This window comes from Fulvia fulva, chromosome 6 (assembly GCF_020509005.1).
Source record: "Fulvia fulva chromosome 6, complete sequence".
Taxonomy (NCBI): domain Eukaryota; kingdom Fungi; phylum Ascomycota; class Dothideomycetes; order Mycosphaerellales; family Mycosphaerellaceae; genus Fulvia; species Fulvia fulva.
The window spans coordinates 1,330,907-1,343,549 of record NC_063017.1 but is presented as its reverse complement, the minus strand read 5'-3'; the positions used below and the strand labels follow the sequence as shown (position 1 = coordinate 1,343,549).

Here is a 12,643-nt window from a genome sequence, read left to right as displayed (position 1 = left end):
AGTTCGCGATTAATAATCACCTGTCTAAGACTACTAGTATGTCGCCGTTCTACGCTACCTTAGGCTACAACCCTAAGTTTATAGAGCGAGTTGACCTAAACGCTAGAAAGGAGGGAGGACTGACTACTCTCTAGCGACTAGATACGCGATCAGTAGAAACCTTTATACGTCGAATTTACGACCTTTATAAGTACCTTTAAGAGAATATACGAATGTTATAAGCTCTCTAAGTAGAAGTAGCAAACCGCTACCGAAGCATTCCTCTAGACTATAAGGTAGGTAATTAGGTATATCTTAGTACTAAGAACATCCGTACGACTCGACTATCTAAGAAGCTAGATAGGAGATATGCCGGCCCTTACTAGATTACGGAAGTTATGCCGGCTAGACTCTCTTATCGACTAAAACTATTAGACGCTCTAGTAGGACTTAATAACTACTTCTATACCTTACTACTATAACGAGCCGACCACCTCGATTTCCTACTACTTGAAGAGTAGTATCTAGCGCCGCTACTACCGATAACTATAGAACCTAACACTACCGAGGCTAATATAGTAGCCGATATAGTAGCAGTACCTACGTATATATACGAGGTAGAAAGGATCCTTAATATATATACCCGTAAGCGGGTAGGTAAGGTAAAGAAGGGGTATAAGCGTAAGGTAGATATATAGTATAAGGTGAAATAGGCTAGATATTAGAACGAGGAGGATAGTAAGACCTAGTAACCTATAGAGGACATACTTAAATACGTAGCCGCCGCTATTATAGACTTTTACTATAACCGGCCGGAGTTGTCTACGCCTATAGGCTTCGTAGCTCTATCTAACTAGTCCCTACTAGCTACTAAGGTGCTCGGGCTTAACACGATTAGGGTCATTCCGAAAGACACCGTTACGAATAAGTCGCCTCGAGCCTTACCTCTAATAGAATCTACTCCGTATATATTCGATACTCGAGTAGAGCCTATAGAGCCTATAATAATACCTAACTTTAGTTAAAAGAATTATACGCGAGTACTAGCCGAAGACAGACTTAGGTCTAGGGTAAGCTAGCTAACTAGGTAATATATTTCTTAAAGGAAGCCGGTTAAGGATAGTCTTAATAGAGCAAATGTAATATTATCGGATGACGACAGGGCACTAGAGGATGATTAGGCGTTCGCGCGATTATAGAGCTCGACAGGCAAGTGGCCTTATAAGGTAGATAACGCTTAGAGGACTGAGGCGTGTTTTGGGAAGGGGGGTACTATCACGGGTAGCCCGCGACCCCCTACTATAGCTACGTCGGCCCGGCTAAACCGCGGACCTTCCGTATCGGGTTAGCGCGGCTTAGCTTTGCTTTATAACTTCGCCGCGCCTCGCGCTCCTCTTTTATAGCTTTGTAGAATAATAACTATCTCGTTCGGACCCTATAGTACGCGCGCCCTTATAACCGACAAAGCTACTAACGAGCTCTAGTTTCTCTAGGTCGGAAAGGCGTCGTTTAATAATCTATTTCTTATTTAGGCTAATCTAGGCTCTAATAGACAATATCTAGTTAAGGTACTCGTCGTTCTAAGCGTTAGACTTTAGAATAGGGGGATCTCCTATCCTAGGCGCCTTACCTCTACTAGCTAGCTCGTTATATAGGCCGAAGTTATCTTCGTCTAGGTAGTCCGCCCTATCTATCTCCGCGTCGCTATCGCGGTTAGGGCGGCGGTACGACTGAGTAGCTATGTATATAGCCTAAGTGGCCCTAAAGGTATCGTTTAGGCTAGTAGGCTAAGCCGCGTAGTTATTACCTAGGGCGCGACTATAGGCTAGGCCCTCTCCGACTAGATAAGTAGTAAAACCTTACTAATCCGGTAGGTAATAACCGCCTTAACTAGGGTGTTAGTTAGTATCCTCTATACTAAAGGTTTAAGTAGCCCGCCCCGTTTGTAGGAGCTAAGATAAGGTTAGTAAGGTTACCTCGCTTAGCTTTAGTACTAAGGTCCGACTAAGGCGTAAGTTAGAGACTTATAGCTTAGGAGATTTACTTATAGGCTAATTCAACCTAATAGAAAGGCTAAAAGGAAGGGAAGCTACTAGATGTAAGAACCTTAGCGAGTATAAATCTGAGATATAGAAAAGCTACTTAAGAAAACTCTAAATATAAAGCTAAGCGCTAAGCCGGCGGTATGTTCGGATAAGAACGTCACAATTATATAGATAGATAGATTATTCATTCGCCTGTTTTAGTACCCTATGGCCTATGTAGGTCTCTCGCTATTTAGGTCTATTTGTGTAGGTAGGAAACCCAATTAACGAATAAAAACCTCCTCGTCTTTGCCCTCCTCGTTCTTTCCTGTCTTGTCCTTTCGTTCTCCTTCCTTTAGGGTACGCTAGTGTCATAGTTATTACCCTATAACTACCTTGCCCGTAACCCTAGTAATGTCCTCCTCTCGATTCCCTTTCTCTCTTCTAGTCACAATTATATAGGAATCAGCTCATTTACTCTAGCGTACGAGCTAAGGGGTGTGTCGCGATCCGAGCGTATATATAGGTAATATCCTATCATTAAAACTTAAGGCCACGTACGCTAAGAGTCAGGTGACTAATTAGTTACCTATAGCCTCTTTAAGAGCAATACCTGTCTATTCTAGATAGATATATACAATACATAACCTGCTTTTAAAATACCCTATATAAGCCCGTATAATAACTTCCTATACTTCTAACGTAATAGATATAACGTTCTTATCCGAATATACCGCCGGCTTAGCGCTTAGTTTTATATTTAGAGTTTTTTTAGTTAGCTTTTCTATATCTTAGACCTCGATACTTCCGTTCCCTCTAGATCGCCGCCTTCCCCCTAGTAATAACTAACGATATATAATATACGTAGTATAGCGTATTTGCGCCTATATCGTATACTTGGCATTATTATCACTTCGCTATAAGGAGCATATTAGAATAAGGCTAAGAAAAGGTATTATTACTACTATCTACTTAGGGCCTATTAGCTTCTGCCCTATAGCCCTATATCTACGCGCTATATATACTAGTTTATACTGATTAAGCTGTCGTTACTACTACTAGATATAATAGGCCTATTATTACTGTTACTAATGTTAATACTTACCTAGCTATTACTACGACTATTAGATGTGCTATTACTAGACAATACTATAGTATAGAGGCCTTACCGGCTAAGTCGATAGATATACTATCCGTTACTACTATAACTACTATAATTACTATTGTTATAGCGTAACCTATCAACGGTATTACTTAGCTAATATTACTTACTATCGATAGTAGTTAGCCTATAATCTTGCTCGCTCCTCCTTAGCATATTGTCGCTACTACTTACGAGCCTCTATCTTAGCGAGTCGTTAGCGTAGTACATCGACCTCACTTAGCTACTTCGGCGGAGCTAGTTATAAGGACTCCTACCGAAGGTTATAGTACTCGTATCTAGTAGTGTAATAGGTAGAACTATATACTCGATTGTCTCGTTAGTAAGGACATTACTAAGTACGGCATTAGCTGCCCTTATAGCTATAATTAGGTACTGTCTTCTTTAATTAAGTAAGTAATACTCTAGGCTTAAGAACGAAGGTAGTAGTCGTTACTATAGCCGGCTTCGCTCTCTTAATAGTAGCCTTATTCAAGTCGTCTAATTTACGAGTAGTAAGTACTCGCTTCGTCGAATATAACGTTATACTACCTATTATAGGCTTACGGTTACTAAAGTAGATGTTAGGCTCTCGTATTCGAGGTAGTAGCTATACCTTCTTAAGTAGCCTTATCTTATCGAACTTAACGAACTAATAGAGGTCGAAGCGCTATAGTAGTAGCTTCGTAGATCGTTATCTTTTCACCTTAAGAAGCTTTATAATATTATAAACGTATAGCTAGCCTAGAGTCTTAGTAGTGTAGTCGTTATACTAATACTACTTATAGCCGTAGCTATACGTAGAGTGCTTAATCTTATGACTAGTATTGTCAACCCTATAGTCATTATAGAGCAGTACTTCTACGCGCTTATAAAGCTTAAGTACTTCGAGCAGTACGTAGTTACTAATATAGCGAGTTACGCTCTACTAGAAGTGACCGGTTAACACCTTATAATAACGCTTACGGTTATTAGCGAGTTCACTACGTCGACGGTCGTAGCCTTAGTTCTACTAATTTAGTAACGACTCGAAGAGTATAAAGATATCGTAGCGGCTACTATAGTTAAGCTACTTCTTAATACGGCCGTAATATACTTTAACTCGTAATGTTATCTTCTCGCCGAAGTACTTGACCTCGTTTATCTAGTAATAGACAATACGTGTCTTAAAGCGCTACTAGTTAACGTATAAGTACTACTTAAACATTAGATATACTTTATCGAGCTTCGTAACGTTACTATTAAACTCGTCTTTAGACTAACTCCGTACGGTATAAGTAAATAGCTTTAAAAATTAAGCAGTAGATAGACTGTCCGTCTAATAGCCGTCTTGCCTAACCTGTCCAAATTTACCTCTCTCCTTCCGTATACGTATAAGGATGTCTTACTATAGATACTAATCGTACACAATATTTGTGCTTTCTAGAAAGACCTCGTCGACGGCAAACATAAGTGCCTCTTTACGGTTAGTACCGAAGACCGTAGGCATTAGACAACTAGTCTATTTAAGGCCCTTACGAAGAGAGCGTAGCAATTCGATAAAGTGTGACTTGTTAGGCTTAGGTCGAATCAAGCTAACGCCTAGCTCGATTGTATCGTTTATAGGACTAGTAGATACAATGTTAACAAGCTCTACATTATATAGGTTTGTACTATAGGTTGAGTTAATATAGATCGTATACGGCGTATTCTTGAAGGCTTTAAGGCTCTTCGGATAAAGGGCTATTATACTTCGAATTGAGCCTGTCTCGGAGTCTGTATAGATGTTATGATATATAGACTCACTATTGAGCAGATTGACCATCCTCTCTACTTAATTATGCTCACGCCGAGCGTTGATATTACGAGCCGAAGCAATGTTATGAATGTCGTGAGGCTTTAGTAACACACGCCCCCTAAAATAGGCCATAATCTTCGCTATCGATATACGTGTTTTCTGAAGGCGTTCAAGCTCCTCTAAGAACGTAGTAGTCCTTAAACGTTAGCGGTATATAACAAGCGCTATTACATCGTCCGGCTTATAATTGTGTCGATAGTGTTCAGGCTTGTTCGAATGCCGTATCTCCTACTCCCCTTTAGGCTCGTCTGGCATAGTAGCAATAGCGTAGAAGTAGAAAGGGCAACTATATCGCTTGGACTTCTTCTTCGCCTTGTTCTTATCGGTCTTAGCAAAGCTAGTATAGCAATATACTACCTTGTAGCGATACCGCTGTCCAGCACGGTTGCAATCCTTAGAGCCCTTCGGATCTGTTCTGTATTCGAAGCCCTCCTCTTTTCCAAACGCGTGGTAGTAATCGGTCAATTCCTTCTCGCTAGAGAACGTGTCTTCTCGCGGTATAGGACTATCTAGCACCGGCTTCATAAGGAACGCGTGGTTCTGGGGCCGTGGTGATACAGAGCGTGTCGAATATTGAGGTCGTATGAAGGTGTGAGAGGTGATAGACCGCGTTCTTCGACGCCCACGCGCATCTGAGTCGGAGCGGTCAAAACAAGGTGTTTCTGGCAGCACAGGCGGTTCGGCGGCGGCGGTGAGGTCGATAGCAGGTAGCTATGATGCTAACAACACCGTCTCGTAATCGTCTATGTCGCTATTGAGGTGGTAGTGTTGCAATGGATAAGAGTAGGCTTGAGAAAGTGCGAAAAATGAGGTCCTAGGAGGGCGGATTTCGAGATCACCTCCCAGTGCCGCTGCGAGCCCACAACAACCTAACAACGCGATTAGACGCGATAACATTAGCTTGAATTGATGCGATATTGAATGCCATTTGATACAGGAGCCTATATGGCTATATCTGAAGTGTGGGTATTGCTGGGGGGAAGGCGGCGATCTGGGGGGAACGGAAGTATCAAGGTATCTCAGATGCCACAAGCTTCGCCGCACCCCAGCAATCGCCGCACCCCAGTGACTTTTTATTATCAACACCACCAATATTGCTCATATCAACTTGATTCTTTTCCTAATGTGTTTGCAGCTATCTGTTTCCACATTCTGCATACTCATATCGCGTAAAAACACGTTGTGTTGCCGAGAGGTTGGTGTTGACGCTTCGGCATGGGATTTTGGTGAGAGCCCCACCAAAGCTTCATGCGCCCGTGTCGAGATTCACGCGTTTCTTGCTTTCTCACCACCTCACCACATACAACAACACACCATGGAGCCCACTATAGTGCCCACAGACTCTCAAATTCTGTATTCGCGATGCTATTCTGAGCAATTTGAGCTACATATCGTGTATTTTGAGCGTGTGTGGCAATTGATACAAGCCAGCAACACCATGTGTCGGAACGCGAGAATCCGAGCTAGGGTGCGGCAATTACTGGGGTGCGGCGAAGCTTGTGGCATCTCAGATTTATACTCGCTAAGGTTCTTATAGCTACGTACGCTAAGAATTAGGTGACTGATTAGTTACCTATAGCCTCTTTAAGAGCAACACTTGTCTATTCTAGATAGACATATACAATATACACTCTGCTTTTGAAACACCCTTTCTAAGCCCGTATAATAACTTCCTACACTTCCAACGTGATAGGCGGTGCCTTCGCTTACCTTTAAGGCAGGCCTCTGCCTCTCCTTAACATTTTAAGTTCTTAACGTCGAGTGAAATAAAGGCTAGTAACGAGAGACGAAGGGATGCGAAATAGCCGGGTCTTGCTACCCTAGCTCCTCGCCCTTACTACAACATTGCAAATGTAACTCTAATGGACGAAGACGCCTATAAGACACGCGGCGTGCCTACATACAATCTAGCTAAACAGATCGACTTTCTAGCCCATTAGATCTAACGACCTTCCAGCCCATCAGATCTTCACCAACGCACCTCTAATGAATCTCCTCTCCATACTCTTGGCTTGCATGTCTACGGTCGTACTCGCTAATGATCACCACCCGCCTGTTTGGCAATACCGCTGGTGCAATTACGGAGCTGAAGGTGACGGTGGTTGCGAGGCGAAGGGTCTCAACACATATTGCGTACGTACCGGGCGAGGACTGAGGTTTCACGTCGCTAACAAATATGTAGTGCTCGCAGGGCCAGGTACAAACCAATGCCTTCCCTGTTAAGCGGTTGACGACTGCGGAGAGGAATGGACCAAATCAGCAACCGGAGTGTATTCCCTACGGGCTCAGGTTCTGTGCATAGAGGGCGTAAGGGAGGACCCTCCGATAAGAATTCTCGTACGCTTGTTAAATACAAGCCTAGCTCTTTTTCAAGTCCGTTACGAAAGCTCTCTTGTCGCGATCCGAGCGTGCACATGGGCAACATCCCATGAACAAAACTTGAGGCCACGTACGCCAAGAATCAGGCGACTGATTAGTCACCTGCAGCCTCTTCAAGAGCAACACTTGTCTATTCTAGATAGACACATGCAATACACAACCTGCTTTTGAAACACCCTATATAAGCCCGTATAATAACTTCCCACACTTCTAACGTGATATAAGGAAGCCCTAAAGTAGAGTTTATATCGTTATAGCACTACTACTATAACTAGTACAGTAGTACCCCTTAGGCCTAGTAAACCTACGTAGAACTTTTACTAGCCTATAACCTATTTTATAGTTATAGCTACTACCGAGACCTCGGTAACTACCGGTACCCTACCTTAGGGTACCGTAGTTCTAAAGAGCTATAACTAATAGGATAAGTTTAACCGTTAGCTAGAGCTCTATATAGAGTCTTTAAATGTCTAGAAGTATATAGATCCTTACTAACTAAGTAACGAGCTAATAGAGCCTACTTACTTAACGTTTAAGGAAATCTAATAAGCGTATACGGTAGGAGACCCTATATTAAGAGACCTTATTAAGCTACGACAAATAGACGTAGACCGAAGGTAATAGATGTACGACATCTTTACTACTACGCGATTAAAGCTTATTACCTACCTTATCCGTACGATAATAGAGCTAGGGTAAGAGCTAATATACGGCTAGAACACCCTTAGAGCGAAATACTAGGCTCTTAAGGATTAGTATAGTCTAGACGATATACTATATAAGCGGTAGCTTACGCTTAAGCTATCTAGGCTTTAGAAGGCTAGCGTACGTAGAATTAATAACTAGTACTTAGATTAGTTAGTTTTATAGACTAAGATACTTAAGTATAACTACGCCGAGTACGACGACCTTAGTAGACACTTCCTACTTACTATTTAGTAGAAGTAGGCTCTAGCCTACGGTACTTCTCTATATAACGAGTAGAAGCGTAATAAAATGTTACTATAAAAGCTTACTAAGCATTACCTCGAATAGATACGCGATACCGTATAGTCGATTAGTCTTCGTAACCTTCTCCGGAGAAACCTTAGTAGAGGATAAAACAGTACCTATAGGTACTAGTTAAAAGGAGGGTGGCCGTAGTAGTAGCCGTAGTAGTAATAACCGTAGTAATAGCCGCGGTAATAAGGGTCGTAGTAGTAGCCGCGGTAATAAGAACAAAGATAAGGATAATAATAGGCTAAGCGGCTACTAGAACATTACCGGCGAGCCTAAGGACACCTATTATAAGGGCCTATTCTTATACAATATAATTGATCCCGATAAGCGCCTAGTAAAGGATTAGCGCTTAGAGTAGTAGAAGAAGTACTAGAAAAACTTTATTAACTACTACTTAAGCGACGACGGCGAGCGGCTACTTAGCGTATTAAATTGTAACAATCGTAAGGACTAGGAACGTGACAAGGCTATTACTAGTATAAAGAAGGTATTACTAAGCGATAAGGGCTTTATAGGCCTTACTGTTCTTTCTAGCTTAATTAGCAAGTTAAGCGTTAACTTTAGGGATTACTAGGTATATTATAACTGTTTAGACACTTATATAATCAATTATTATGACTAGGAGGGTATAGAGTTTATTAAAGAGCGCCTTACTACCTTAGAAATCTAGGCTAGAATAACCGCCTTTCTAATTATAGCGTTAGGGCGTGTTTATATATTAATTAGGGGCCATTTATTTACCTTACTAGATATAGCTTACTACCTAGGCTTTTATATAAACGTCATCTCTTATATACGTATAAAAATAGCTAGACTCTAGTAGTACGGACGTAGCAATTCAATATTATATAACGATACTAAATTGATAGACCTATACCGCTCTACTAGTATAATCCCTTTCGTTAAGGTAGTTATACTACCTAAGTTACCTATCATTACTAATAGCGTATAAAAGAGGGTCTAGTACTACCGAAGGTTACTAAAAAGATACGTAACGTATACTTTACTAGCACTATTAGTAGGGGTATAGACATCGGTAATAAACCTACTAATAGCGTAGTATCGCTAACTACTTACAAGGATAGTAACCGTACCGTTCTCGTAGTTATAAATAGTACTAGGGGTACTAAAGGTATAGCTACGTCTAGTAGGAGCCCTATTAAACACCGAAAGCTCTCTAGCCGCTAGTAGTATTAAATCTTTAGTTATATTAGCGCTAAATATATTAAGTAGATAGATAGATAGATATTTTATTAAGCTATTATAGTGCCCTTTGGCCTATATAGCTATACTATCTTGTTTTTGTATATATAGAGGGGAAGTAAAAACCCCTCCTCCTTCTCACCTATCTTTTCCCCCTCGTTATTATCTTAGATTTCTATTAAACAGGTACGAGTTACGTAGTAGTAGAAGACGGCGGATTATACGAAAGACGAAGAAGAACCTAATAGGATAGCGTATATCTATATATAGTATCGCTAGTATTAGTGTAGGTAGATACTAGGTGTCCGGATGTTTACTAGCCTATAGGCTAGCAAACCCTAGTCACGTGATCTAGTCACATAACACACCCACACCTATATGCTTGTCCTACGGCCTGTATGTTCTTAACACTCCTCCTTAGGCTATATGGTCTCCTACAATCTCTTTACGTAAGCTAGAGCTACCTTACAAAGTTTTAGAACTACTAGCTATTAAGGGGTACTGTTAACCTATTAGTAGCTATGTCCTTTATATAGTAGTAGTCCACTATAATCTTCTTCTACTACTAGAGATATCTAATATAGTTATATATAACATCAATATACTTTGACCTTTTATATATATAGGCATCTTTAACAAGTGTCAAAGCGGCTTAGTTATTACCTATAAGCTTGACTAGCCTTGGCTCGTTAATAGTGCCCTTGCTTACCCTTATACTCGGCTAGAAAGAGCTCTTTCCTACTAGTTCTAGGCACCCCATTTCCCTAAGGACAGTAGTAAGAAATTGTGACTACTTTACGACTACGTTTATAGCTATGAACTTAGCCTCTATCACTAATGTTATAACAGACTTCTACTTCCTACTTATCTAGGACATAGGTGATCTATAAAGGAACTACACGTATCCTAGAATTGAGACTCTATCCACTTTGTCTATAGCGTAGTTAGAGTCCGAGTATCCCTAGAGATTGCCCCCTCCCTTTCTATATATAAGACCTAGGTCTAGGTACGACCGTAGGTATCGGGAGAGCTTCTTCAAAGCCTTTATATACTACTACGAGGGATTAGTAACATATAAGCTAATTCTTCTAAGGGGGAATGCTAAGTCTAGCCTTGTTATTATTATTGGCTATATATAGGTACTATTATAGCTCTAGTAATCCTGTTTGTTATACCTCTTATCTATAGGTGCCGTAGGTACTAAATGCTCGTAGCTCTCTATACGTAAGTAGGTTAGCGTAGCCTTCTCTCTAGCCATGTTTATATTAGCTAAGTTACCGTGGACATAGTGTCCTTAATCAAGCTTTAAAGTGCCTTAGGACCTGTCTCTTATAATCCTTATTCTAAGGATCTTTGTAGGTTCACTAAGATCTTTAATCTTAAACACTTTTCCAAGCTCAGCCTTAAACCACTAAACATCTGATAGCTTCGGAGCTGTAATAGGTATGTCATCTATATAGGTAAGGACTATAAGGTCTCTATCCGTATAGATAAGTAGGTATGGATCTACCTAGGACTAGGTAAATCTAATCTTCTCTAGCTTCGCAACACAGAGCTTGTTCTAGTCTCTAGCTACTTGCTTAAGCCTATAAAGGCTTCGTAGGACCTTAAACAGTATGTTTAGAGGTGCTTCAACTCCTAGGGGTAGGATTATATAGATGTCTTTAAGAAGGCTACTTTAGGTAAAAGCATTATCTATATCTACTAGGTACATCTCGAGATCTCTCTTATACGCTACTGCTATGAATACTCGGAGAGTATTATGTCTAATAGTAGGTATAAAGGTCTCTTCGAATCAACCCTATACTTCTATAGAAACCCTCTTATAACTAGTCTTGCCTTGAACTTCTTAATAGCTCTACTAATCATTCTTTTTATATCAAAGACCCACCTAGAAGTAATTAGATTCGTACCTTTTAGCGGTATAACTGCTTCCTAGGTATTGTTACTTACTAAGGCAATAAGTTCGTTCTCGATTACCTCTCTCTATATATATCCCTATTCGGGGTCTCCTACGGCTACCTTATAGGACTTTAGAATTGGCACTTCCTACTAATAGGCTATAGCCTACCTAATAGTAGCAAATATATATTCTTCTACGTCGTTTAGAATCTCCTCTACTAAGCTCATTATAGGGTCTAGATAGAACATCTAGGCAATAAGAGCCTTATAGTATTTAGCCTTATACTCTTTAGAGTTATTATCTCCGTCCCCCTTGACCTCTTGTTACCTATAACCTAAGGTAGCGCTAGGTGTTCGGATAGGTCGAACTAAACGACATCTTCTTTTTCTTTTATTAGAGTACCCTAGTCTCTAAACTTCTAGTGTTCCCTAATGTCCTTTAGGGGAGGGGGAAGTTATATAAACAGCGGTTGCTATAGTATTAATAACTTAGGTAGGTTCTGTATAGATCTACCGTTATCGGCCTTCGATAGTGTTAAAACCGCCTTAATATTTTCTCCTAGCCTTCGTAACGGTGTCTCTAATAATCCCCTATCGGAAAATTTCGCCCTAAAGGGCTTCCTCCTAATAGGATTACGCTATAGCGCTCGACTCGGCTAGTTAGTAAAGGTGATACCAAGATCTATATCTCCCCCCTTCTTATTCTTAAACTAGTCGACGTGACTATACACTTTTATAGCTTTTATGTCGGGATCCTAGAACAGCTATTGTTTTGTAGTATTTTCTAAGTAGCCTATAAACACGGCTTCTTTTCCTCGGTTTATCAACTTGTCTCTCCTTAAGCCTTAAGGTTAGGCTCTTAGGTCTATATAGACTATAGCTTTGTATCCCTAGACGCGGAAATGGTCGACTAACGGTACTTAGCTAGTAAAGGCTTCTTCTAGTAAAAGAGTAATACTATTAATGATCGGACTATTAGGCAGTCTGTTTCTGATTATAGTCTATACTTACAAAGCTTCTAGCTAGAACTTAACTAGTATGCTAGAGTCTTTAAGTATAGCCCGGACTATGTTCTTAGAGGCTTAAATTGACCTTTCTATAGGTCAATTTTGAAGAGAGTTGTAGGCATCAGTTGTGTCTATCTAAGTACTAAACTCTTTCTCCTACTCTTTTAGTAAG

The 12,643-nt window shown here is 40.6% G+C and overlaps 1 protein-coding gene across 1 annotated transcript; it reads left to right on the top strand.

Annotated features, from left to right (window-relative positions):
- Positions 1-6,967: 6,967 nt before the first annotated feature.
- On the top strand, positions 6,968-7,283 carry CLAFUR5_06841 (Ecp9-1; the record flags this gene model as incomplete). The annotated part of the gene is made up of 2 exons (XM_047905989.1): positions 6,968-7,114; positions 7,164-7,283. The coding sequence occupies 2 exons, from the start codon at positions 6,968-6,970 to the stop codon at positions 7,281-7,283; spliced, it is 267 nt and encodes an 88-aa protein (XP_047763378.1).
- Between the last annotated feature and the right edge of the window lie 5,360 nt (positions 7,284-12,643).